We start from the raw sequence: 27700 nt of genomic DNA on the forward strand, positions 1-27700 counted from the left end.
AAATCCAAAAAATTGTATTTTGACCCACCCTAATACATATTTGTATAGTTTGTACCTCAAAACCGAGTATTCTCTTCTCAAAATATTGTTTAGTTGAATTTAAAGATTGTACTTCCATTAGTTTGTTGCGCTAGAAAAACTTTATTCATTCTGAAAGGGCAATATGCTTAATAGTCGGATTATCCTAGCTCACAATATAAACCTTTAATTTGTATCAAAATGAATACTTTTTCGCAACAAACTATATCTGATAGTCTCCTTTCCATTTTCCTAATCATACTTTTATTATTTTAATAACTCAAAACATCCAATTCAATACTTTTTTATCTTTTTTTTTTTTTCTTAGGTGGCGTGGATGCATTTCGAACAATCAGCAATCCTTACAGTACACAATCATGTGATCACACGTAATCCACGAATTAGTGTGACACACGATAAGCACGACAAACATCGAACATGGTTCCTGCATATCAATAATGTCCAAGAAGAGGACCGAGGTCGTTATATGTGTCAAATTAATACAGTGACAGCAAAGACGCAATACGGTTTTGTCAAAGTTGTCGGTAAGTTCAAATATATTATATGCATGTGTGTAGGTACAAATATATTTAGGTATAGGCACCTACTTATAGGTAAACAGCGGTTGACATGTTTGTGTGTGGATATATAAATGTGTGATTGAAAGTCAATATTGTTTTGTGGGGAAATTTATCGATATCCACTTCATTTTGAAGGACTTAAACGGACACAGAGAGGACAGAATATCCAAGTCCAAAGTGAATTATTTTCTTCGACCGGAGTTTCATCATGAGTTGGTATGAAGGGAGACGAATAAATCGACTGGCAGAAGAGACGAGAGTCGACACACAATGCGGACAACTGTCACATGAAAGTTTACCAAAATGCCAAACCTAACGAGGGGTGATTAATGTTTCATTTCAAACATTTTCGATTGCCCGAATGTCCTCTGTCTTCTATTGTCCAGTCATAGTGTCCACCCTTAAGACATTGAAACAGAAAATACCTACCTTCTGGGCAAAAGAATGAACAGTCAACAACAGGCTGGGTCGGCTCGCACAGAAGACGAGAAGGAGATGAAAGAAAACTTTTGAATTGCCACAACGCCAACGGATGGGGCAATAATATTGGGCCCCAACATTTACCGTCTGCCATTTGTCGTTACGACTTTGGTTTTGGCCGAAAAACTTTTCTAATAAAACCGATTACACACGTTTTATTTCTTGTTTACCTTTTTTTTTTGTGCTTGGTCCTTGTCCGTATTATATTTGTGAGTGTGGAAGGACAATATGAGGATTATCTATAAAATGGTCTAATGTCATCGTCCGTTTGAAACCCTCTTCACATTCCCATTGCCGATTTGATTGTGGTGATTGTATAGGACCTTTTAGAATAGTCGGCACACTCAAAAATCAAAGGACAACTTCCGAATTAAATTGAAAGTGGTCTGGGGTATTTGTCCCATTTATTATCCTTTTTTTGTTTCTTGTGTGTTTATCAGATAAAGAGATGATATCGTTAGTTTGTGTATTAAAGGTTGGTGGTTACTTGATTACCTTGTATTTTGCCGATAGGACTTTTAAACTTTTTATTTTTTTTTTTTCGAAATTTCATTCAAGTGTGCATGCATTAGCTATATTGAAATGCAGTTTTTTGGAGTGTGAGATTTGTTCCTAGAAGAAAAAAAAAATAAGGAAGGGAAAAAGTTTTGTAATTTGTTGGTATTGTTGCCAACAAAAAATTAGGTTTCCTCCCATTTTTACAAGACTTTTAAAATCCGGATGCCTGAACATTTGTGTTTGTGTTTGATTTTAATTTTTTACTAGGCAAAGAATAGTTTTGATAGCGCATCCTTGAAAATTTAGTTTCGTAATTTTATAGAAAGGGTTTTGTTTCTTATTAGACTAAACATAATGTGGAAAATGTATGTCAAAGGATTAGGTAATTAGAGTGGTTTTTTTCTTTTAATACCTTAGAGGAGGATACATCTTTCAGTCTACTGGATAACAGTTCTTGAGTCCATTTAAAATTAGAACTAACTAATTCGTTCAAGAGTTTTTATACATAACTGAATTTGATTCCTTGCACAGAGAAAAATATGACCCGCTAAAAACTAACAGATTGCCATATTGTTTTACCGTCCATACATTTCATAAGGAAATCTTATTAAAATCAACGATTAATAAGGTTTTTTTAATGAGATTTCTTATTATTTTTATAGAGAAAATCTTATTAAAATTTGACTGAAAAGTTGATTTTTTTTGCAACTTAGCACTAGAACAAAAATCGCGATCAATAATTTCATGGCAGGTTGGTTCAGGTGGTAAGGTGGGCGACTAATGATTTGAAGTCTCCAGTTCGATTCCCAGCCTGGTCATCGTTTTTTTTATTTTTTTGCAGATTTTAAAACTATAAGGAAAACCCGATTGTTTTAATAAGGTTTCCTTCTTGGATGAAAACCATAGAGAAATCTTATTGTTTTTGTTCTATTTTATGTGGTCTATTTTTCTCTGTGTGCCCTATTTTTGTATTATAATGCCAAACTCGAACTTTTTCAACATAGGTAATGTACTTACTTGTCAACCTTATAATATCTTTAAGATAAGTAGATAATGGAAGCTGGAATATGAACATTTTTCTTTTTGAAAAAGAAATGTCAAATGGCTTCAAAACTGCAATCCATACGCTGGAAATGCTTTTTCAATATAAAGAAAGTACGCGACGCGACGGTAACTTAATTGTTATAGATTAGGCTGTTAGGGAAGAGAGGTTGGCCTGCAAAGACCAAAGTATCAAAGTAAGACCTAAGGCCTACGAAAAAGATCAAAGTAAGAATTCAGAAGTATTATTGTCATGAAAAAGTGCATTTCAGAGTAAATTTTCTTGTTTAAGTTGTCTTATGTTTGATCAGTGGTAAGAAATGAGTCTTTAGTGTTCATAGAGGTATTGGAAAAATTTCTATCAAGATATCGTCGGTTCAGAGAAAAAACTAACTGCTTTAATTCGTATGTAGTTAGTGAGTTTTTCCTTTGGACCGAAGGATAACTTCTGAGAAATCTTTCAATTAAATGTAACGCAGTTCAATAAAAACTTTTCACTTTTCAAAGCTAGATAAAAAATACATGTGGATTTCATACATCTTTCGTTACGCCAACGAATACCTAGAAAGCAATAATTTGTGTTCTGATCGGAAGTCAATTTCGTATCGGAACTGCTCTCGAAGGGATTCTTCGATAAATCGTAATTTTCAGCTCGATTACTTAACTTATATCCAAAAGTTGAGTCGGCTCCTAAATATGATAAGAAAGGCTGTTTAACTAAGTAAATATTTCAACATACATAATTCGTGGTGCTGTTTGGTTGGAAAAGCGAAGCTGCGAATAAGTACATTAAAATGGCAATGTAGTGACGATTTCAGTGTCTTTACAAGACCAAATCTGCATTTTTGGACATTTTCACTTTAATGTATCATTTTACTTGTTATCGGTCTTTCTATTCACTGCGTCGATCCCAATCCTTCATCTGTTGCCTAGAAGCCTAAAATATCAATTTTTGTTGCACGAGTTTCCATAAGATTGCATGTGCTTCCAAAACTTTGAAGCCGTTTTTCTCAAAACTACTATTTAGCTGATTCGTGGATTTGGCTTTATGCCAACGATATAGCTTAAAGATTTATTTGAAAGTAAAAACAAATTTAAAGAGCTTATACATAAGTATGAGGGTAGGAATAACATCATAAATATACCTAAAAAAGGATAACAAAAATCACTAATAAAAAAAGAAACATCGAAAAGTTGATTTAATATTTATTCATTTTCAAATTATTTTGCTAATGCTAAATGGTAAAAAGTATATCTACCGATCATAGCCGTAGCTAGGATTTCATTTCGGGGGGGGGTTAGCTCAGACCAAACAAAATTTTTTTTAGAAATCACAATACTTTGTATCAACTAGGTATATGTAACTGCAGTCGATTCTAAATCCCGCTAAATCAAATAGTCATTTGAACTGTGTAGAAGCGAAAAATTTGCCAATATCCTTTTTAAGTATTTTTAGGAGAGGAATTCGTAGTTAAAAGTTTAAAAAAGCCCTGCTTACGGTAAACGTAATTTAAAAATGAAGGCTTTATAAAAAAAATTATTTCGTACAATTTAATATATAAAACATTGAAAAATGTACTTTTTCTTGCACTGAAATTTTATAGCAGAAAATTGACAGGTAGGTACATTCTATCTATTGAGTTCTAAATGAAATTAGCAATACTTAAAAACCAAAATTTTAAATAATCCAAGTTGTTTGACATAAGCTAATTACACTAGTCAACAAGGTTTTTGTTACAGAAACCAGGGTATACTTTTCTATAGGCTGAGCTCGAATCCGAAGTCAGAAAAATTCTATCACATCACGCTTTGGAGATATTCCCGTTAGAAAATTGAAAATGCCGATTTTTACCAGTTTTCAAAGTTATTTTTTAGCGTTTACTTATTTTTTTTAAAATTAAATTTGTAACAGTTTCTAAAAGAATTGTGTCAAAATTTGAAAGCGATTGGTACAGAACTTTTCGATATTTGCTATTAAAAGCAAATAAATATGAGATGCCCCAAGCACTTTGATTTCAAGTTATGATTTCTCGAGGAAGAAAATAGATATTTAAAAGATTTAAACGGATTTAGAGAGACAAAACTTAATTCTTTTAGAAACTGTTACAAATTCAATTTTTAAAAAAATAAATAAACGCTAAAAAATAACCCTGAAAACTGGTAAAAAGCGGCATTTTCGATTTTCTAACGGGAATATCTCAAAAACTTGATGTGATCGAATTTTTCTGACTTCGGTTTCGAGCTCAGCACACAAAAAACCTATAGAAGAGTATACCCTGGTTTCTGTAACAAAAAAGAAGTTTAATTTTGTTGACCATTGTTATACTTCACTTTGAAATTTAACAATAAACTGAAATTGTTTAATACCTATATATAATTTGAAACAAAATAATAACGAAATGTTGTAAATACAGTGCTTTGCAAAAGTATAATCGCACCATATAAAAATGCTATTTATATAAAACCGAGTATTGCAGCGACACCCTACTATTTTTTTATTAAAGGGGATCAAAAAACAAGAATATTGAGAAGAACAAAATGTCCCGTTACTTTCTCTTATAATTTTTAGAAATAAAAACAAGTTTTTCTTCCATTGCAAAAGTATAATTGCATTTTTTTTATTTTGAGTATGGCCAACAAGGTTTTTGTTACAGAGACCAAGATATACTTTTCTAAAGGTTTTTTATGTGCTGAGCTCAAATCCGAACTCAGAAAATTTCTATCACATCGCGTTTTTGAGATATTCCCGTTAGAAAATCGAAAATCCCGCTTTTTACCAGTTTTCGAGGTTATTTCCTGGCGCTGGTAGGTACTACAGTCTCTGAAAAAATCGATACATTTATTTTCGCTTACATACTGGATTTAAGGTTAACATAGAACAAAAGTGGGTAATAAGCAACTGAAGATATCTCGGACAGTAGAAAAGATGTCTGAAAGATTTAAATAGATTTAAGGGTAATATGTCAAAAACGAGATGTGATCGAATACGTCCGTCTTTGGATTCGAGTTCGGCCACCGAAACCCTTTGAAAAAGCATAGTTTAGTCTCGGCACCAAAAACCCTGCATAAGTACTTGTGGTATTTAAAGGGTTCTTAAAAGAGCATTTTAAGGTGTTAACATAGTGCTTAAGGAAATGGTCAAAGAGATAAAAACTCTTTGTGATGGACCAAACAATTTTTGTTTTCCTTTATACAAACTTCATTGACAGCTTCTGCAACGATGCAAACTTGGTAGTGATTTTAAGGGAGATTTTCATATAGGTAATCAAATCACTAAAATACAAAAACAAATCATTTAGTGCTGCACATATTAGACTTGTATATGTTTATAATATAGGTATCTCTTGATTTTATGAAAACAAATTTCGGGGGGGGTTAAACACCCAAAACCCCAACCCTAAATACGGCTATGCTACCGATATAATTCACTATTCAGTGATAAATAATCACTGAAAACCAATAAATTGTTGAATATTTTATTAAATACATTTTGCAGTTCGTCTTCCTAACATAAATAAGACATAAAAATTCTATCAAAAACAAACAAGCCTTTACTGACTACACTAACAGATAAATTGCTTTAAAATTAACAAGTTAAAGATCCAGAGGGATTCCTTCAGATTTGTCATCAAAACTTTTTCCAAAATCCAACTTGATTTCCCGTTTTTTTTTTTTGTTTTTTTTTTGTTTTCTCTCTATGTAAGCAGTTTTTGTTCTTCCGTCATTTCGGAAGTTTCTTTAAATCAATCTTCCTTCACATTCTCAGTGAATAAAATATTAAGTGAGAAAAAAAAAACACAAAATAAAATAAAATTGAATGCAAACACTACAAGACATTTGCTAACATATCCAATTTCCCCCGAAAGAAAAACCAATTCCTTGCAATGTCCATGTTCACTTTATTTTACATCTCATCCATGAACTTCCTGGTGAGTTTATATATAGTCACATGTTTGTTATATATGTGCAACAAAAACTTCTCACACGAAGACGAAAGACGAAGAAAATTGACAGACAGACAGGCAGCTAGCGAGAGAGAGTCGAGTCGATGATGAAGGAAAAGAAATTCAAATTCCGCTCCAAGGAATTTCAACTTATCTATCCCAGCATCCTTTTGATTTGCTTCCCAATTCAACTTCTGTGTTTCTTCAATTTTTTTCTATTTCTTGCCTTTTTTTGTACTCCTTTGGAAATTTAACCTGCAGAATGGGGTGCATTTGATAACCTAAAAAACAACAACAAACGTAGAAGTAACCCTTCCGCGTCAAGCGTTGCAGTGATGCCATGATGCACCCCCCAAAAACTGATGCCATACCTTTATTATGTAGCAGCACTGAAGAGCATCCTTCAAGGCTTCAACATATACCCGACAGACGAACGAAGACGATAGATATTGAACAGCAGGATGCTACTGTGCAGGATGCTATCGTGCTCCTCATTTGTTATTCCACTCTCGATTATAATCAAAAGTTATTTCAGGACTTTGGGGTGTGAATTTGTGTGTGTTTGGGTGTTTTTTCAACGCGCAAAAAAAGGATAATGTCGTCTACGGAGACGATGTTGATGGTTATGGCACAGGAAGGGGCAAACCAACTCCCTAGCTGACAATATGTTGCTTTAACGTTACATTTTATTAACGGCGTTCTCCTTCTGATGTCACAAGACGTTATCGCTCCTCATCCTTTCTGCATGAACTCGTGTATCTATCAAACAAAGCCATCATCTTGACCAGGAATGAAACAGGACCAAACTATCAGCCATCCAGGATACAGGAGACACCCTTCTTAAATGTAAATCTTAATTAAATGGACGACAAAGTTAAGAAAGTGTCAAAGACAGTTATTTTTTGTTTGTTGTTCCTTCGACCAAGACGACCATCGTCATCGATAGGGTGATGGTAAAAGTGGGTGGTATAATATTTCAAAAAGGACTAAGGACACGCTATAAAAGTTTCCTTGACGGAATTAAATGATAACGATACTTTGTGCTGCTCTTTCTTATTAGCTTCAAAGCAATATGTATCTTTATGTGTGTTTGCAATTTTGCGATGTAGACACGCAACACTGTAGTGGACGGAGAGGGAGAGTTTGTGAGTTCGATTTGTGCAGCAAACCAAACCACCAAAGCAAATTATTGGTTATCTATTCTATATCGGAAAGTGGAGGAAATGTCATCGATTTGGCATTTAATGGCCATGATCTTTGCGAATTGCGGTGCAAAGAAGGGATAAAGTGAAACGATTTGCTGCTCCTCCTCGGGAGGAGATACGATCAGCAATATGGAGAGTCCTTAATGGGGTACTTTAAGGATAAAACGTGTGTGTAAATCTAAGACGGGAGCAACACACAGAAGAAGAAAAGGCGAATTCGAAGTCGCCCGCAGACAACAAGAATGGCGCGGGCTTATCTGATATTTGTTGTGGATTTGCACAAAGTGGCTCTTTAACGTCACACAATTGGTTTATGGGGCACGACAAGAGTGCGTTATTGCCAAATGTATGATAAGGATTCCCTCTCTTTGTCTCAAAGGTATATCGAATTTGTATTTTGGGTTCGATTGTCTCTGTGCACAATATGGTCAATGTGGTAATCTTTTGAATGACTTTTGGCCATTTGTAGATTGAGTTCGATGTGCGGGAGAATTTATTTATGTTTATTATTTATCTCGACGGGCGGATGATGGCTTGAAATTTAACCACAGAGCGACTATAAGTACATGTGTGATGATGTGAAGGAAACAATTTGTTGATAATCATCAGTTGGTCATTATTTAACCAGCAATAATTTGTGCAAGCTAAGACTTTCAAATAAGTGAGCTGATATCTAATCAGTAGATAAACGGTTTAATCAAAGGATAAAAGATCCTATATGTGAAATCATTTATTTATTGACAATGGAGGAGGGATTCTAATTTATATTATTTCTTCATGATGATGTTACCAGCATTGCAGAAAATAAGAAAATACCATTTAGGATAAATAAATTACTTTGACTTACAGAAAGTTATTATCATATAAATTAAAATATAATAGTGCATATACCTGCGAATGTCTCCTGTCAAACAAGTTCTTCTTTTAGAGAGAAAAAATTTTAGTGTTTTTATTAACTTAACTTATTTTTTCGCTGGCGACACCTCAATGAAAAAAAAAAAAACAAACTTTCTACCTACTATATTTTTTTCTAGGAAAAAAAATGACAAAGTCCCAAGAAGTTAGATATGAAAGGTTTAAAATTTACAGTTCAATATTTGTTGGCTAGCCGACCAACAAAAATGGAAAACTTTACAAAAATAGTCAAATGAGTAATGAAGACACAAATTATTAATTATTATTATGATTTTAATACCTACTAGGTACCTATTTCATATAAATTTTCATGTTTTGATTACGTAATGTTAAATCTATCAGGCTGTTTTTTCGTCTGTATTTTTTATGTTTGTGACCTCATAACTTTTGACGGAATGAAACAATTTTTGTATTGGAAAGCTGGTGGCTGTAGTGTGGTCCCATTTCAATTTCGTTCAGTTCTGGCGATAGAAACTATGAGAAAATCCATAAAACCCAGTTTTTATTTATGGAAGTCGGTTTTGTGTTTTTTTTTTTTTTTTTTTTTTTTTTTTTGATAAAAATGATTATTGAGTGAAAACAAAAATAATGATCCACTTCAATGAAATTTGGTGAAAACTTTGAATTTGAGATAGAAAGCAAGAATAAAAATTTAGGTGAAAGAATGTTTTTTGCGAAGAGACATTAAAATGTGTAATTGGTCCCAAAAAGCCAATAATTCGTGTAAAACGTCTAAGAACACTCAAGACCGGCGCGGCGGCGGCGTATTGAACAAAACGTCACCATGGACAGCCATTACGAATTGCACGCACAGAGAAATAATTCCCAACCGAGGGCTTTTTCGAGGGGTTAGTAAAAAATGTGTCAAAAATAACGTATTCTTGTTTAAAAACTATGTAGTTCTCATTGCTAGAATCAACGTTGTCGCCTCGATTGAACTGAATTGTTAAAAATTACCAGTTTATAAGGTTATTTCAACCGATCAACTTGGTTGAAATTTTAGTACAATTTCAGAAAGTGGGTAAGATTTAACAATTTTGAGTATCCGAGTCGACACTTGTAATTTTAACCAGTTTAATAGAGCACCTCTATTAGCAAACTCCCTCTGTTAATACAGATATAAAAAATACGTGCAAAAGTTCAAGGGTTCGGTAAAATACAGATCTATTTAACATGCTTGCAACCTTATGTATTTTTTTTATTCATTAAAAATACCATCACAGATAAATGTATCTTACTTTAAAAGAATCTTTGGTTATTTCAAGCCTCAATCAAAATTTAACAACTTTATCATTCGGTGCATTCACCCCTTTAAAAACTCAAAACTCGAAAAATGCCAATGTCCTTCCAGAAACAATATCCTACGTAACTGATGGTGCCTATCTCAAAACAGATTTACATCTTTAAAGCCCTCTGCCTTCGTCCTCAAAATCATATCCAATTAAAAAATTTTCAACAAAACAAAACATTCCTGGAAGCAACTCTAACGCGCACGATAAATTACTAAATCCCCAGTCCAAAGATATCCCTCAACTCTAGCCATTAACCTATTCTTTGCAAGCGGTCAACTTAGTCTGTAAAAATTCCATATTTTTTGTTGGCTTAAACTTTCATCTCAGCAGCACACACATGACATCTCCATATATCCTTTCACCAAGGACCAAGTGAGCAGGACGAACAACAAAAAAATAGGGAAAAATAGGAATTTTTGTCCAAAAATCCGTGCCGTTGTTGGTGCGTGTTGTTGGTCAGATGTCTAACTTCTGATTTGGTGTCCTCTTACTTTGTTGTCGTTGTATAGTTGAAAAAAAAGGGATGTGAAAGGATTTGTAAAAACGACGATTTCTGTTGACCATATGCGACATTCTTCAGTTCAAACTGTTGCACTGCTGCTTCTGCTGGTGCTTCTATAGAAAAATTTCATGTGTGAAATGTGTCTTCTCGTTGTGGAATGCAAAAACGGCAAAACCTTTGTATGCAAGTATTTTTTTGTAGTGTTTGCTCGATCCTTTAGGACCGTTTTTCTTCTTCTCGAAAATATGGAGAGGTAAAACCACGCTAGGAGGATTCTTTATCCTTTTAAGCTTCCTGCTATATGTTGGCCTCCTTTTCACATATATCCTAACTTTAGTTCGAGGTGACTAATAAATTGCGACATTCGTGGTCGTAGAGTGGCGCCCAACAAACACCACAAGGGGACGACGCAACGTATGTCCTTCTCATATTTTATACCAATACTCTAACATTTCACAAAAAAATAAAAAAAAGAAAATGATGGCCATGGAGCAGCTATTTCAAAAACTAGAGTGAAGTGCAGGGTAAATTGAGGAATGCAAGTTTGATGTTGACCCGGTGTTGTGTTGGTTTTGTATAAAACCATAACAAATGTGATTTGCCAGAACCTGCAGGACCCTGCCTATACCCATTCGCATATACTACATATACCTACTCTAAAAAAGGACGACTAATGGCTAGAGAAACTTAATTTGATTGTGAATTCGTGATTTAGGAAACAATTTTCATGCTGGATGTCCATCGGTTGATGGTGGAAAATGGAAAATGAAAAAAGGACAACAACGTCGACGGTCGACGTCGACGCGTTCGTTCCACTTTTTACCACTTTTAGGTTAAATATATTTCAGGCAAAAAGACCTCACTGTTTTATTGTCATCAGGATAATTGAATTTAATAAATTGCCTCATTATGTTGGAAATGAAATTAAATATATGTATGTACAAATGCTGGAGCATGTCCTCCTCTCTCCCTGGTTTTAAAAACTCTCTATGTGTGTGTCGGTCGTGTCTCCGAGGGCACGTTATGCAGAGAATTATATGCAATTTTGGTAAGGCAACAGCACCAAACCAAACCAACCAGGATAGAATGCCAAAAAGGGAGCTAAGGAGCAGAGTATAGACTACCATATAGGCTGATTTAATGAGATTCATTGCTATTGTTTTGTTGTTGTTGCCATTAGTCTTTAGTGGGTTGAGAGTTTTTGATGCTCTGCTGCAAGTGTACCTAAGTAGTTGTTGTTGATTTTGATATTATTTGTGGATTTTTTTTTTTTTTTTCAAACTTTCTGTAACTTGAAAAATATGGGTAATGTCTTTTTGTTTGGGTTTTGTGTTATGCTTTTGTTGTGTTTCAACATTCTATAACAATGGAATTACTGCCGAAAAGTTAGACAAAAGTTTTGGTTTTTTTTCTTTTTTTTTTGTCAATTTTTTGAGATTTTTTGGTGGAATCTATTTTATATTTTTTTTTTGTTTTGTTAGTTTTTGAAAAATGAATGCGTCACGAAAAAAGTTTTTAGTTGGATATGTGTATTTTTCTGGAATGTCCTCAGTGATTCAGGGAAGAATTGTCAATTTTTGTTGGCAGATTTTTGTATGATAGGATTTAACTTCCAAAACTTTGAAAAATTTAATAAATTTTTTTTGTACAAAAAATTGGAATTGAGCTTTGTTAGTTTACGGTATCAAATCAAATTTAATATATAGTAATGAAATAAAAAAAAAGGAGCCAGGTTTTCCTTTTGTATTAAATCTGATTTGGTTTTATATTTTTATCAATTAAATTTGAATTGATTACTGCAACATTTATCTTTTATTGGAAAAAATGCTCTTGCAGTGCAAAATATTTAGCCTGTAACCTATGAAAGTTGCGCTGAATATAAACAAAATTAGCGCCATGACGAAACGCCAAATTTTTGTATTGGCTAAAGGCCGTTAAAAGCTATATTAAATCAATAATTTAACAAGTCCAATGAAATATAAGTATAGTATAGTGCTTATTCTTCTACTTTACTAATTTAAGTAGTATAGAATTCGTATTATAAAACCAATCTTCTTCTTCTTTTAAACCATTTTGTATAAGTTTCTTTTCAACAATAATAATATTTCAATCTACAAAAAGAATGTTTTGAAAAATGTGTAACATTTTCTATGAAATACTATGAATTCTTTTCTGAAACCAATAGACACTCTTGATTTAAAGTATAATCCTCTTATTTACATATACATTTTCGTTGTATGAAATTGAATCCTTATTTTTTAAATAAATTTCAGAACAGAATTTTCTAAAGAATTTATTTGAAAAGCAGGTCTAAGGAGAACTTGGAAACAATACAAACATTGTCTGTGGTTGTAACTATAGTTAGTTACTCTTGTAATTAGCAACAAGATAGAAGATAGAACGTAGATAAGATAGGCAGATACAACATATTTTTCAGTTCACAGGAACTCAATATCTTTCGTTAGTTTAAAAAAAATCAATTTTATTAAAAATAAAAACAACATCCAGAGTAAATTTTTGAAATATTGTGATAAAATATCAACACATAGATATAGTATAATAATAAATGAATGCATGAATATAAAACCACAATTTTGCTTTAAATTATTTCCCTCTAAAAGTATTATTCTTCCTCATCGTTTATACACAGTTCCTCCGAACATAGACGACTCCTTAACCTCAAGTGATGTCATCGTACGAGAAGGTGACAATGTTACATTACGATGCAAAGCAAAAGGTAGCCCAGAACCATCAATCCGATGGAAACGAGACGATGGTAATAAAATTGTCATAAACAAAACTTTAGAAGGTAAGAGATTCTATAAACTTCATACCTAAAATGCCTTTACGTATATCTCATATCCTTGGGATATGAAAATTTAATTTAAAACTCACAAAAAAAAACATACCTATCTGCCTTTTGTACTTTAGTAATTGACATGGAAGGTGAAGCTTTGGAACTAGAACGTATCTCTCGACTTCATATGGGTGCATATTTGTGCATAGCATCGAATGGTGTGCCCCCTAGTGTTTCGAAAAGGATCAAAGTTAGTGTAGATTGTAAGTTGAAACCCATGATAATATTGCCATCCTTTTTTTGAATAATAAATTTGAAACCTTAATCAAGTTCCGGTAAAACAATCAATTTATCCTTTTTCTGTCTCAAATAACTTTTAGTCTCGCCAATGGTGTGGATTCCCCATCAGTTGGTCGGTGTGCCGATGTATTTCAACATAACGCTGGAATGTTTCATCGAAGCTAATCCAACTTCACTGAATTACTGGACACGAGAAAATGACCAAATGATCACTGAATCTGGCAAGTACAAGTAAGTAAGAAGCCTAATTTAAATTCATCACTTCCGGCACTTTCCAATTCATAAAAAGAACTACCAATAAAAATGTTTTTTTTATTTTATTTCTTTTTTTTTTTCAGGACAGAGACACTGCCGGGAGTACCATCGTATAAGGCAACTATGCGGCTTACTATAACAAATGTTCAAAAGAGTGATTACGGCAGCTATAAGTGTGTCGCCAAAAATCCTCGTGGTGAAATGGATGGCACTATTAAACTATACAGTAAGTGTCACATTAAAATATTTTCTATTACCCCTTTTTTTTTATTTATAAAAACACTGAGGTGCACAATTTTTTTTAGTTTTGAATTCCCAATAAAATCAATTCATAGAAGGTACCTACTGTAATATCGAGGCTGAAATGTCAGTTGGGTTATTTGATATTTTATAAAAACGACGTATTGTCACCGATTTATTTTATTTAATTCAAAAAGAATGCTGCAATTATATGTAGGTTTCCTTAAGATTTTAGGATACTTAAACACCAAGTCTTATAGATTGGTTGCTTAGAATGAAATATTCATTTTAAACATTGATGAGCGGTTGCGATATTAATGCCCACCTAACTTGTTCAAAGTCTTTTTTCCAATCGTCGTTTTAGGTGCATGGAATTTGTGGTGTTTCTAGATCGATTGAATTTGATTTTCGTGTTCTCACAGGTTCTGTACTAGGGCCAATCTTATACAACATTTTTAATACTTTAGTTTTCATTCATCTTTCAGATTGTGAATTAGCAATATTTGCTGATAATGAAATAAAATGCACGAATGGGTAGCACGAACTTGCTCTTAGAACTAAAAACTTTTTATATAAATACTTTGGTAAATGTATAAAAAAAAAGCTTAAAATTCGTTCTTCAAAAAATGTAACAATCATTTTTGTAAAAAAAAAAAAAAACAAAACCGACTAACGACAAAATCGTTAGAGCCGTTTTTTTTTAAGTAATTAAAAAAAAAATTTTAAGTAATTAAAAAAAAAATTGAAAAATAAATTTGGTAGGTATGCCCTTTTGTAGAAACTTTTAATCACTACGTAAAACCAAAATAAAAAAAAAATCGGCGTCACGTTTATATTTAGGCAATATAATTTGTTTTGAACTAATTGTTTGGAAGATAATTTTAAATACGGTTCTATGGGAGGTACCGTTAATAAAGATTTTTGAAAAGAAAATTTTTCACTAAAAGATAGACCTTATTTAAAAACTAATAGGACTTTTTCTAATAAAAATCGTAGGAACCGTTTTTGAGAAAATTAAACTTTTCCAAAATTGGTATATGAATATATGAGAGATACCGTTATTTTTGGTCAAAAAGGGTGAGTGGGCGAAAAGTGGTGTAGGTGTCAAAAATCGTAGTTTTTTACGATAAATGTCAAAAGATAACCTTCTATCGAAAAAAAAAGAAAAATAGATGCAAAAGTTGTAAAGGTTATTTATGTAATCTCAAAAATAGTGAGAAAAATGCAAAAATACGATCTTTTGGTTTTTTATTTTTATCTCTTACAAAAATGTGTGGATTTAAAAAAATGGTTAAAACTTCCTCTTTTATGTTATTTACATAGGTCATAGGTATTATAAATTTTTATCAGCAAAATATTTGTTTTTTAGTTTTCGACAAATTTAATTAAAAAATAGGCTATTTTACAGGCAAAAAATTTTTCGAAAAAATTTTTCATTTTTGAGAAGTTTGGGATACCGTATTTTATTTAAGAGTATACCGAAAAACTACACTTATATTTCAGAACATATTGAGAAAAATTAAAAAAAAAAAAACAAAAAACAACTATTTTTAAAAATGACGGTAATGTTGGCCATACAGATATTGCTATAGAAACTTAATTATACTTTTCTAATGAACTTTGACCTTCCGAATTCAAATCTGTAGTATCAAATTTACTCTAACGTTCAAAATTTTTGAGATATAGAATTTTGAACTTCCGAAAACACTATTCTAGTGATGTATTGGGTAAAGTAAGAATTTAAGAATAATTACAATTTTTTTGGCTTAACTTTGTTTATTTATCAATTGGGTCAGTAAAGCAACGCAACTTTTAGCAATGTGTTCATGGCGTGAGTGCACCTAGGCTTCATCCGTCAATTCACATTGAAGGTTTGAATGAAACAAGGTCAACCAAGTTCATAGAGCGGTGCTCAAATGAAATTTCTAGCTGTATTACTTCTTTGTTTTTGTTTTCATTTTAACTTTTTTTTTATTTTATTTTGTTTTTTAATCCTGACAAAAATAATGTTTTTGGAAGTTCAACACTAAATATCTCTAAAACATTTGCACGTGAGAGCAAATTTGATGCTAAATTCAAACAATTTTGTGCTTCTTCGTTACGTTTCTAATGAAGTTCAAGCTGCTGATTTTCAGTAAAAATTGCCTCTCTCGATTCTCGAAATGTATTCAATTTTTAACATTTTCTTAAAATGCAATTTTAATGAATTTATTTTGCAGCACTGTTGAAATAAAGTGTCTGCCTTAAAAAAGACAATAGACCGTGAACAAAGAGCCAATTTGGCAATATTTCTCGTGTTGCTTGGAATGTATCAGTTGTAGAGCTTCTGAATCAAGTTCATGATATTGATGATTTTTTTTTCCTATTCCTTGTTGTACTTTTTTGCTTTTTTTTTTAATGTTGCGTTCATATCCGGTGCAGCGGAAAGAAGTGATAATTTAAAATGTCAAAATTAACAAATACCATATAATTTATTTATGAATCCTTGGGAATATGTATATATTTTTTTTTTGTATTTTTATTCAGTTTTTTCTTTTGTCCCTCATTGTGATGACAATTTAAATATGGTGAATTTTTTTGGCCAATAAATATAGGCAAAAAAGGGTTAAATATTTTTGATACAATAAATACAACGATTGTTGGTATACAAATACAACAATTTGGTATATTTGGAAAGGAAAAAGAGGAAATAGAAACAGGAAATTGCAGTTAAGCTCTTTAGGTGGTGATAAATATTGTGTACATATTTTAACAGAATACCAATGTATACACAGCACACACAAATACATAGATAAAGTTGATATTTATTCAATGAGATTTTAATGGGATAATTAGGTATTGGTTTGGCAGTTTGTTTATTTGGTGCAATGTTTTCACGGCCATTTATTGGATGAAAAGTTTTGTTTTGCTTTGGTTTTGCTTTAATTAGCACTTAATGGGTGTATAGAGAGGGAATGATATTCTCCAATATTAGATGATATATTCAAAGAGGAAATTATATTTTTATGTGTATTACGGTGAAGGGAAATTGGTTTAGCTTTTAATGAAGTCATTGTGTTCAAAATAAGTGTAAAATTAATTTAGAAAAAATGGAGAGTTGTGGATACACAAATTTTATTAAAAACTTAGGAACTATTAGCTAAATCATGGCTTGATTAAGGCAAGGTAATAGTTACTATAATCACAGGTCACTGGCAGGTGCGTGTAGGTACATGACCTTGGGGCAGCCGGGGACAGAATCTTTCCTATCACTAAACACATCATTATACTACCAAGCTAACGCAGGTGTCCACAGGGTAGGTTCAAGGCCAACAAAGTCTCATGACTATCAGTGATCACAGTTTTCTTCTTCCTTTCTTTTTCCACAAATAGTTAATGTCAAAAAAGTAATTATATCAAAGTGGTGCAAATCAGCGCTAATTGGGCTTTTCATTTTTACCTACCTAACTTACTTGTTTCTATGTAGTTTTTTTAGTTTTTTTTTTACTTTTGCCAACCTAATAACATTTTATTTTATAGATTTATATTTTAAAAGGTAAGCTATTTTGGTCAAATTGAAATTAAGTGCAAACTTTGTTTCATCGCGAAAATATGTTGGCGAAATTTGCAAAAAATTGGTTTAGTCGTTTTGAGAAATCTAAAATATGGATTTGCTTTTCGATGATTTTGGGATTCAATATATTTTTAATAATATACTGGAAGACAATATTACTAAGCATTGTTTTTAGTATAGTTGTGCAAAATTAGAACAAAGTCGAACAAGCCGTATAGGAGATACCTATGTATATGGGAATTACGGTGGTCCAAAAATTTTTGTTTTCGATTTTTGGTCGAGCCACCCGCTTAATTTCTTCCACTCATCTACAACATTAACGTTGTGAAATTTCAATTTTCTATCTTAAGCCAAAGAGGGTGCTTATAACAGTTGAGTTTTTAGGTTTTGTACGTACATATGTAGGTACCTAATCTTGATTGTTTTTTTCTGCTTTTTTTTTGTCTTTAAAAAACATATAAAATATTTTTTTTCGAAAAAAAATGTGAGCAATAACACTGTGTTACAAAATAAAAACCATGTTAATTACTTTGAAAGTGACCTAGCCGAGGTTGTTTGGTATTACTGAGTAGCTACATCATATTTCGGCACTTGAAATTCTTCAAAACCCTCATAATTTGAAGTTATCGTCAAAAAACCGTTTTTCAATGTTTTCACATTTCAACGATTTTTTACTCAGTCATTTTTCGGTCAATTTCAGATTTTCTATGATATTTTCTTTTTGAAAATATTATTTTTTTTTGCTCAAGGACCAAATTGGGTGTAAATTTTGATGAATAAAAGCTTATTTGATTCAGCATAAATGGAACAATGTAGCTTAAAACGGTCTCCGAAAAGGGGAAAAAATGTTGTAATTTGAGATTCAGTGCATAAAATCTACATCTACACCCAATTTGGTGCTTGAGCGAAATAAAAAAATATTTTCAAAATGAACAAGTGCGCCTCGTTTAAGAACTGTTAAAGATAATAAGAAGCAGTTATGACAATTTTGTTTTACTTTTCTATATCAAATGTATCATTAGGATTAGATGGTATCAAATATTAAATAAATGGCTTTAGATGTTTTGTTTTTTTTTTCTGACAGCTATTCTGACTCGGAAACTTCCCAAACCAGTCTTTTAAAACAAGATTACTCAATTGTGCCAAGTCATGGAAATGGTAAAATATTTTAACATTTATCACTGCAAGCTAAGAGGTTAGAAAGAAAAAGATTTTTGGAGAATTGATAAAATATATACATATTTCCTTCAAAATCTCTACAGCAGCAAAAATTTATGGCACAAAAATATTTTCAAAAGGAACAAGTGCGCCTCGTTTAAGAACTGTTAAAGATAATAAGAAGCAGTTATGACAATTTTGTTTTACTTTTCTATATCAAATGTATCATTAGGATTAGATGGTATCAAATATTAAATAAATGGATTTAGATGTTTTGTTTTTTTTTTTCTGACAGCTATTCTGACTCGGAAACTTCCCAAACCAGTCTTTTAAAACAAGATTACTCAATTGTGCCAAGTCATGGAAGTGGTAAAATATTTTAACATTATTTATCACTGCAAGATAAGAGGTCACAAAGAAAAAGATGTTTGGAGAATTGATAAAATATATATATATTTCCTTCAAAATCTCTACAGCAGCAAAAATTTATGGCACACCAAATTCACGTACCTAATTTTTTTAAATTTTTATTAGAATAAGTAGCCTCTCTAAATTGATCTATATTATGTGACCACAATTACCACCAAAGTCGTAAAATATTTAACAAACTATCCAAGTGCGACCAATCTAAACCGAAATATAATTAGTCACAGAACACTTCAGCTAATCTGGCCCCGCAACAGCACAAGGCCCAATTCACACAAGGACCACGATAATTGGAAAATTGCTTACAAAGTCTAAAAGCCTCTTCTTCGAGATGAAAAAGCACGCTTTTGTAATCGCTCTTAACCTTATAACATTTAACACTGCAACAAATTGCTTAGCAGGACAATATCCTCATTACATGACTTGGACATTCCTTTAGAAAAAAATAAAAAAAAAAATACATAAAACAGATTCTTCCTTATACAAAAGTGTAACTATATTTAGCTCAATACACAAGTATCCTGTCTTTAGCACACTCAAAACATGAACACAACTAACAAAAAGGATATAAAGATATTTTCTCTCGTTTTCTTGTCGTAAAAGCAAGCAACAAAAAAAAGAAATAATAAAATAAAGTAATTCACTCGCCTCGTCTGGCCCGCCTTGTCACCTATTTCTTTTTTTTGTATTTTTTGTATTTTTATTTTGGAAAATTAAAATTGTCGCTTAGGCCACAAAAAGGCCATAAATTACCACAAATTGTCGTCAATAATCCACCAAGAGAGAGAGAAAGAAAGGCCCAAACACACCAGCACACACAGATGCCGCAACTGACAACGACACAGTATAGGAAAAACGACGACAATGAAGAACAAGAATCACGAACCAAACCAAAGATTCGAAATCGTCTATAAAAAGTCTCAAATGGAAAAGACTCTATTGAGGGCAGAGATAAATATCGACAAAGGAACTCATTGAACTTTCATTGCACACTCGGATACACACTAATATAGAGGGAGCCACTAAAATTGTCAGTTCCTATCAGCCAGACTCCTCACTTTATCACTCTATACCTATCTCGAACCTCGCCTCGTGCTGTCCGTTGCTTAATACCCCAGAGCCCGTCCTTGGTCCTTTCATCCCACTTGCCAACTTTCCATCCCAACCATAACCTAACCAAGTCGAGGTGTTTTCTGTAGCACTTTACCACAATTGACAGCACGCTACTGCTTTCAACTTGCTGGCTGCTGCTGCTACAACCACTGCTCGTGGTGTGGCAAATCCTTGTGATATACAACAAAATAGCTAAGGAGGAGTCATGCTCGTTGTATAAGTCAGCCCAGCTCCATCCTCATTGTCGGTCGGGAGCGATGCGGGGTGGTGTGAGAAAGATTTATCTATTTGCAGGGATTTCGACACTTTTTAACCGAAGTTTATTTGGGTTTATTTTCGGGTTTATTTAGAAATATAAACGAGGAGGAAGGAATTTTTTTTCTTTTTTTTTTTGTATTATTTGACTCTATAGATAGTCCTTGTTGGTTCTTTAATGGCTTTCAATGTCCTTTAATGTGATTTTTCGATTTTTTTTTTGTGTTGTTGCTAAATTTGTCAATGGAAATCCATGAAATTAACAATCGATTTGATGGACTGTAAAATTATGATTTGCTTGTCGAATTGGGGAGGTGGTCTTTATTCACTCAATGGAAATCGTCTGCCATGTAAATTATACACTATGATGATTTATTTTGGGGAGATTTGGCAATGATAAATGGCAGGAAATCATCGTTTTTTTATATATATAATATATATAGTATATTTACGATTAAGTAGGGTGTTTTATTCAAATTATATGCCATTTGAATATGGAAACAATAATAATAATAATATTTAGGTATAGTCTGGAAAATGTTTAACTTTGTGTCAAATAAAAAGAAGAGGCAATGAAATATGAATTAGTCTGGCAATTTGACAATAGATAGGTACTGATAAATAAGTCACTTAGTTTGTTTAACGAATTTGAATAATGGAAACATATTTTGAAGGTGGACATTGAAAATATGATTAGAATTTGTAGTAACCCAGTCAAAAGGCAATCGTTTTCATAAATAAAAGTGTTAGGTTCAGGTTTTATTATTTTTGGTGGCTAACTTTACGCTACAGCCTAAATTTGGTATGTAGCGTAATTTTAGACTCTCCAGAGGGGTTTTTGGAATGAATTTTTTTGGACCAAAAATAACGGTAGGGGAGAGTGGGGCCAAATGTAACACTTTTTTCTAAAATCGATGGTTCTCCTACAAATTTGAAAGTGGGTCAACCAGACCTTTTTTAAATTAAAGACCCATGTTTTAGCTCCAAGATCCATCATAAAAATTTAGCAAAACATAACGGTAATGTTAAAAAATAAAGCTTCCAAAAAAAAAATCGTGTTGTTTCAACTTACCCCACATACGGGGCAAAGTGTAACACATACCGGGGTAGGTTGTACCAAGAACTAAAAATAAGAGAAAAATACCTTTATTTGTTTGTATTTATTTATTTTTAATTAATAACAATAAAAACAAACCTCAGTCATGAAATTTTGGTGCAAATTAAAAAAAAAAAGTGGAGCAAATCCAAGATTTCCAGAGAAAATTTGACAGTAGTCTTAAATTAAAGTTATTTGAATTCATAAATAGTTTTATAAGCTTTATGAATTCAAGTGGTGGTTCAAAAAGTGTTTCCAATTTCAAAATAAATACAAATTCAATTACAACCATTCATATCCACGGTTGTTAATTATATTAGGTAAACAATTTTTCAGTATAGGTAGGTTTTTACATGGTACAACGTGCCCCGGAAAAATGTTACAACTAGCCCCAGCATGAAATTTTTCAAACAAAATCAATTTAAAAAAAAAAGCGAAACTGATATAGACATAACATATACACGCAATTTGAGCCAAAACACAGTTGCATATAACAAAAAAACACTTAGCACTCTATCTTTTTCGGGTAAAGAGGTAGACCAAAAATAAAATTAAAAAAAAAAGTTACAAACATGCATTTTTTGGGCACCACTAGTGTAACTTCTCACCCTGTCGTCTAATCTTCATCTGAAGAAAATGTGCCGGTAGATATGCAAAAATTGAGCATTTTTCTCCTTTACGCGTTTCTTAATATTGAAAGGAACATCGCTTTTTTTAGCTGTTAATTCTTACCCCTGTTACATTTAGCCCCACTCTCCCCTACTTGCCATATACCGATTTTAGTTAAGTTGAAATTTCTCAAAAACGAATTCAACGATTTTTTTAAAAGATTTAAATGTAAGTTTTAAGACAAGGTCTATCTTTAAATGAAAAAAACTTTTTTTGAAAATCATTTTAGATAAGATTCTCTCCGAAACTACTAATTCAATTTTAACGAAACTTATATAAGCAATATAAGCCAAAAATAAAGTTTTGAAAAAATTAATTTTTGGATTTAAAAAAAAAATTTGAATTTTTTTTTTTTTGAAATATTAAATTTTCGAAAACCGGACATCGATTTTTTTTTGAAATTTTTGATTTTAGATATCGATTAGTGATTTCTACAAAATGGCATACCAATTTTATTTTTAAACTTATTTTCCAAAAAATTATTTATATAAAATTTGTTTTTTATTTTTTAAAGCGACTCTAACGATTTTTTTTTCTAAAAATGCAACTTACATAATAAAACAACATACTTGTTTATAGGGCAATTAGATTCCTTTGAAAAAAAAAAACGATTTGTATGTGTTTTTTGTTTTGTTTTTGTATACCTACAATAATAACATATTCTAAATTTCTATATAAAAAGTCCTAAAAATTCTAACAACTTGAACCCTAAGAGCACGATTTTCAATAATTTATTTGTATTTATTCGGGCTATTCAAAAGATTTTGAGTGCTTTGAGTAAAAAATTCTTTTTTGTCTAAATTTTCTCTCTTAATTTCCCTCTTAATTGTCAGGTTCAACCATTTTTTTTGTGAGCTAGAAGTTTGGACTCCAGATGCCTTTTTGTGCAAAAATTCTTTCCATTTCTACGGAAGACATTCATACCCCTAAAAGGAGAGATTGTGATTGTGAAGTAGAGATGAAAAGAAATACCTTATGAATCTAGTCCTAGATTTATACGACAATCAGGAGGTATAGGACTTTTTTATTCTGACAATACTCCATTGCTGTCAACTCAACACTCTAGTTCTACATTTTAAAACTCAAAAAAGCCAAATTCTAATCATTTTTTTTTTCAAATTGATAGCGAATTTTGTATCAATTTTAAAAATTTAAACCTTAGAGGTCACTGTGGCGTATGCGCAACATTTTTTTCGTAACAAATTTTTTTTAGTATAGAAAATTTTCTCTTTGGCTAGAATCCAGTTTACCTTTGTGATTCAGTTTTATGACCATTAAAAGAACAAGCTTTATACTTGAGTGCTGTTGGATTTTCCAGGGGTAGGTTCGAAAGGATAAATGAAGTAAGAGCACAAGGCGTTTTTCAATTAATTTACCTAATACCGAGCTAATATGACAATTTTATAAATTTAAAGTCAGTCACTCTATATGCATAAGATCTTGAAAACGAAGCACATTCACATTGTTTCATTTGGACCTACCTTGTATATAATACTGTTTTTTTTTTTTAGCATCAACACCCCCAACAACATTACCACCACCAACAACAACTACTATTCATCGCACAACAACGACAACAACTAAATTTGGTTTCAATACCCCAACATATGGAGATATTCCAACGAATTCAATAGTTGCTTTAGACAAAAGTAAGTTCACCTCAAAATTTCTAAGTTTTTTTTTCTTTTATTTTTTTTTTTCATACATATTCTAATTATCATCATCAGGTGGTTCAAAATACCAATCAAATTTGAATGAAATTGACAAATCTGAACAAAAACTTACCGGTGACAGTCCCAAAGGATATGATTGGTCCAAGGATAAAAGTTCAGCGACGACGTCGCTAATCTCAGCTCAAGCTAAATGTTTGGCAAATTACTTACATGCTCCCATATTGGTTTTAGCACATTTAATATTTATCAGAAGATTTTGTTGCTATACACTCAACTAACCTTCGATTCAATTTGTAAAACAAATCAGCGTTAAAAATAATAATTATTAGCATTTATAAAAAATAAAAAACTAATCTGAAGAAAAAAGAGGATAAAAGTATATATTTATAAAAAAAAACACATGGAAGCCTGAAAAATATTATTTTTGTTCAATGAAAAAAAAAAAAAAAAAATTATAGTGTTTTTAAGTAAAAACAGAAAATCACCTAAAAATATACTTAAAAAAAAACAACACATTGTTAAGTATTGAAAATAGATATTAAATTAAAAATGCCTAAGGAAAATTAAACTTAAGTTATAAGTTCAATTTTTAAAAATAAATACATATTAATATATATATATATAAACTTATATAAATCATTAATGTATATTAAAAACAAAAAACATATTAAAATATTATATATATATATTATATATATACAAATAAACATACTGTAGGATATTTTATACCAATGTTACAAGATGTTATGTAAATAAATCAAAAATAAAACAAGTTTTAAGCTATAAATATAAATAAACGTGCATTATTTTTATTTATTTTTTTTTTTGTTAAATTTAAATAACTAAATATTAGTTGAGAAATAATATGGGGTTTGGTCAAACTTTTGTTGTTGTCATCAGGAAACTTAATCAAACCCATTTTTGAAAATATTAAAAAAAAACTCACCTCAAAAAGTTGTATTTGCAAAGCTAAATTATTATAAATTAAAAGAAAGTAATATCAATTGTATTAATAAATAAAAGCTCAGCAAAAATGAAAATTTAAAATATAAAAGTAAAATTATATTTAAAGGTTTTAGTTTCGAAAAAAAAAAATAAAACTAAAAATTGTATCTACACAAAATACTCGCACTCTTGCCAAAAATAAAAAGAAATAAAATAAAATCATCCACAAAAAAATAAATTCACAGTTAACTCAATCAAAGAACAACGATACATATACACATAAAAAATTTAAAAAAAAAAAACATTTTTGTTTTCAGAAATTACAGCAGGATATAACTAATTAAATGAAATTAAACGCACATTTCAATACTGCAAGAAATATGTTATTTAAAAAAAAAAACAACATTTCAAACCAAACAAACAACTACAACTACATATTAAACTATAAACATAATTTTAAACAATACTCTCACTCTTAAACACACATTAACATTTAAATATATATATAAAAAAAAAACATTAAATACAACACAAAAATACAAGATATTTATTAATAAAATTAAAAAAAAAACCGCAGGACTAGTTGTTAAATAGTGACTTAAAATTAAGGTTAAAAATAAAAAACAGAAAGTGTAAAGTTTAAAAATAAAAATTGTATAAAGTTAAATGAAATATTAAAAAAATGTATAAACAGTTTGATGATGGGCAGAAATGTAATAAATATTTACGTGAATGAAAAAGAAACTGGTGAAATAAATTTATTAAAAAAGTAAGCAAAATGTTGGTGTTATTATTGAAAAAATTATGAAGAATTGTTTTGTTTTCATCAGTATTGTAGCTTATGGAGATATATCATCAAGTCAAAGAACCGTCCAAGATACCAATCATTTTATGTTATCACCCACACCCTCATAATTCCAGGTGATCCTTTGTGATTTAGCGTGATCAACCACATGATCTTACGGTATTATTTGATGCTGCATCTCATGAAACTAATTCCAAGACAATCGAACTTCTCTGAAAAAGGGTTTGGCTGGAAAAAACACTTTATAGTTGGAAAATAAGAATCGTCATAGCAAGGTTCGGGGATTATCATATATATATATCATATACTACTATTGATGTAATTGTAGGTCCACCCTGTTATCAACTCAAAAAGAATACATACCTATCAAAAATATGTTCGAAAAGACTTTCACCTTCCATGATCTTATTTTGTCACGATGCATTTTCGACTAACCATTAAGTTTGCAAACTTCTTTTTTGTTTTTCAATATCTTGTAATTGTATTTTGCATTGGACTAGGTACTAACAAAAAAAAAAAATCAAGACCGGTTCTACTATTTCGGTTCTACTATTTCATCAGTAGTAGTCATACTAACTTGTCTCTTTAAGTACCTGCCTACTTATACGCAAAAATTTAAAAAAAAAGTGGGAAATGAGTCCCAAAATGGGTTTTTTTTTTGGGACTTATGTCTCAGTAGTGAGGGACATATCTAATTCCCGAATTGGATTCTAGTAAAGTGGGACATAAATTCCAAAAAAAAATCGGAACTTATGCCCCTGTGCGTTTTTTTTTACTAAAAAGTACTTTTACGAAAAATCACGCTTATTTGATTACTTTCGTTATTAAATCGTTGTTGAAAATAAATTCTCTTTTAATTTTTCTGAGTGTGTACTAGGTTCCCATTAGAGAATGGAATTCAATCCCACCTTAAATGGGAATGAAAACCACTTTACTAAAGTGTATTTCGTTCCCACTAAATGAGAACGAAGTCCCTCAGTGGACTTAGTTCCCTGCATTGTCTGATTCGTATCGGTGCTGGGTTGTTTGTCCATATATTTTTGGGCATTGTCTTTGGACCTATGTAGTATGTAACTTTATAAATTTAAATTTAATTATCACGTTCTGCTTTGATTAAAAATTAAAAACCGAAGACCGCTTTGTTAAACAGTATAAAAGTACACAAAACAACAGAGTTTTACTATCATCAAAAACAATCATATACATAGTGTTGTGCCCTCTTCCATACCTACCAGAGGAAATCGTCGTGCGTTGAACTCAGCACACTTCAATTGTAATGTTCACTTTGATTGTCAATTCGGATATTGTTTTGGGTCAATCAATGTGCAATAAGACAATAATTGAATTGTGTTGACTCTTTAAACGTGCCGACGATTATCCACTGAGGAAGTTGGGCTCGCGACTATCGGAATGACAAGACAAGTTGAGTCTCATTCAATGCGTAAACCAGTAGAGTTGTTTAAATATTAATCCCTGCGAATTCCCATAATATAACATCTTTCGATTGGCGCAGTCGGTCCGCTAACCTTTAAATCGCAATAAATAAAAAAATCAATAAATAAATAAATAAAATAATAAAAACAAAATAAAAATAACCAATAACTTTGTGTTGTGTCGACTTTTGGAAATTTTAAGTGATCACAGTGAATCATAGTTTTTTGCTTTTTCGAAAGAAAATAATTAATTAAATTCAAAGTGCAACATCAATTGGAATACGAAACCACAGTTGACAACGACTACACTATATTTATGTATGTACGTATGTCAATAAGCAGGTAAGTATACGTTAATTTTAGTTAATGTAGGTCAGTTTAAAATTTCAAGTTCGGGATAAGCAAATTAAATAAATACCTACGTTATATTGTTTGACTCCAAGTGACTAGTTTTTTTTTTTATAATTAACATAATAATGTGTCACACAAAAAGTGAAAAGGTTACT

The 27700-nt window shown here is 31.3% G+C and overlaps 1 protein-coding gene across 1 annotated transcript in view; it reads left to right on the top strand.

The window, feature by feature from the left end:
• Positions 1 to 24563, top strand: part of LOC129916502 (lachesin) — a 133648-nt gene extending 109085 nt beyond the window's left edge. Inside the window, exons 4-10 of the mRNA XM_055996502.1 lie at positions 347 to 563; positions 13127 to 13285; positions 13408 to 13536; positions 13654 to 13804; positions 13912 to 14054; positions 23850 to 23987; positions 24066 to 24563. Of these exons, the coding sequence (XP_055852477.1) occupies positions 347 to 563; positions 13127 to 13285; positions 13408 to 13536; positions 13654 to 13804; positions 13912 to 14054; positions 23850 to 23987; positions 24066 to 24289 (1161 nt within the window). The 3' untranslated portion in view covers positions 24290 to 24563. The remainder of the gene's footprint in view (positions 1 to 346; positions 564 to 13126; positions 13286 to 13407; positions 13537 to 13653; positions 13805 to 13911; positions 14055 to 23849; positions 23988 to 24065) is intronic.
• The last annotated feature ends 3137 nt before the right edge of the window (positions 24564 to 27700 follow it).

This window comes from Episyrphus balteatus, chromosome 3 (genome assembly GCF_945859705.1).
Source record: "Episyrphus balteatus chromosome 3, idEpiBalt1.1, whole genome shotgun sequence".
Taxonomy (NCBI): Eukaryota; Metazoa; Arthropoda; class Insecta; order Diptera; family Syrphidae; genus Episyrphus; species Episyrphus balteatus.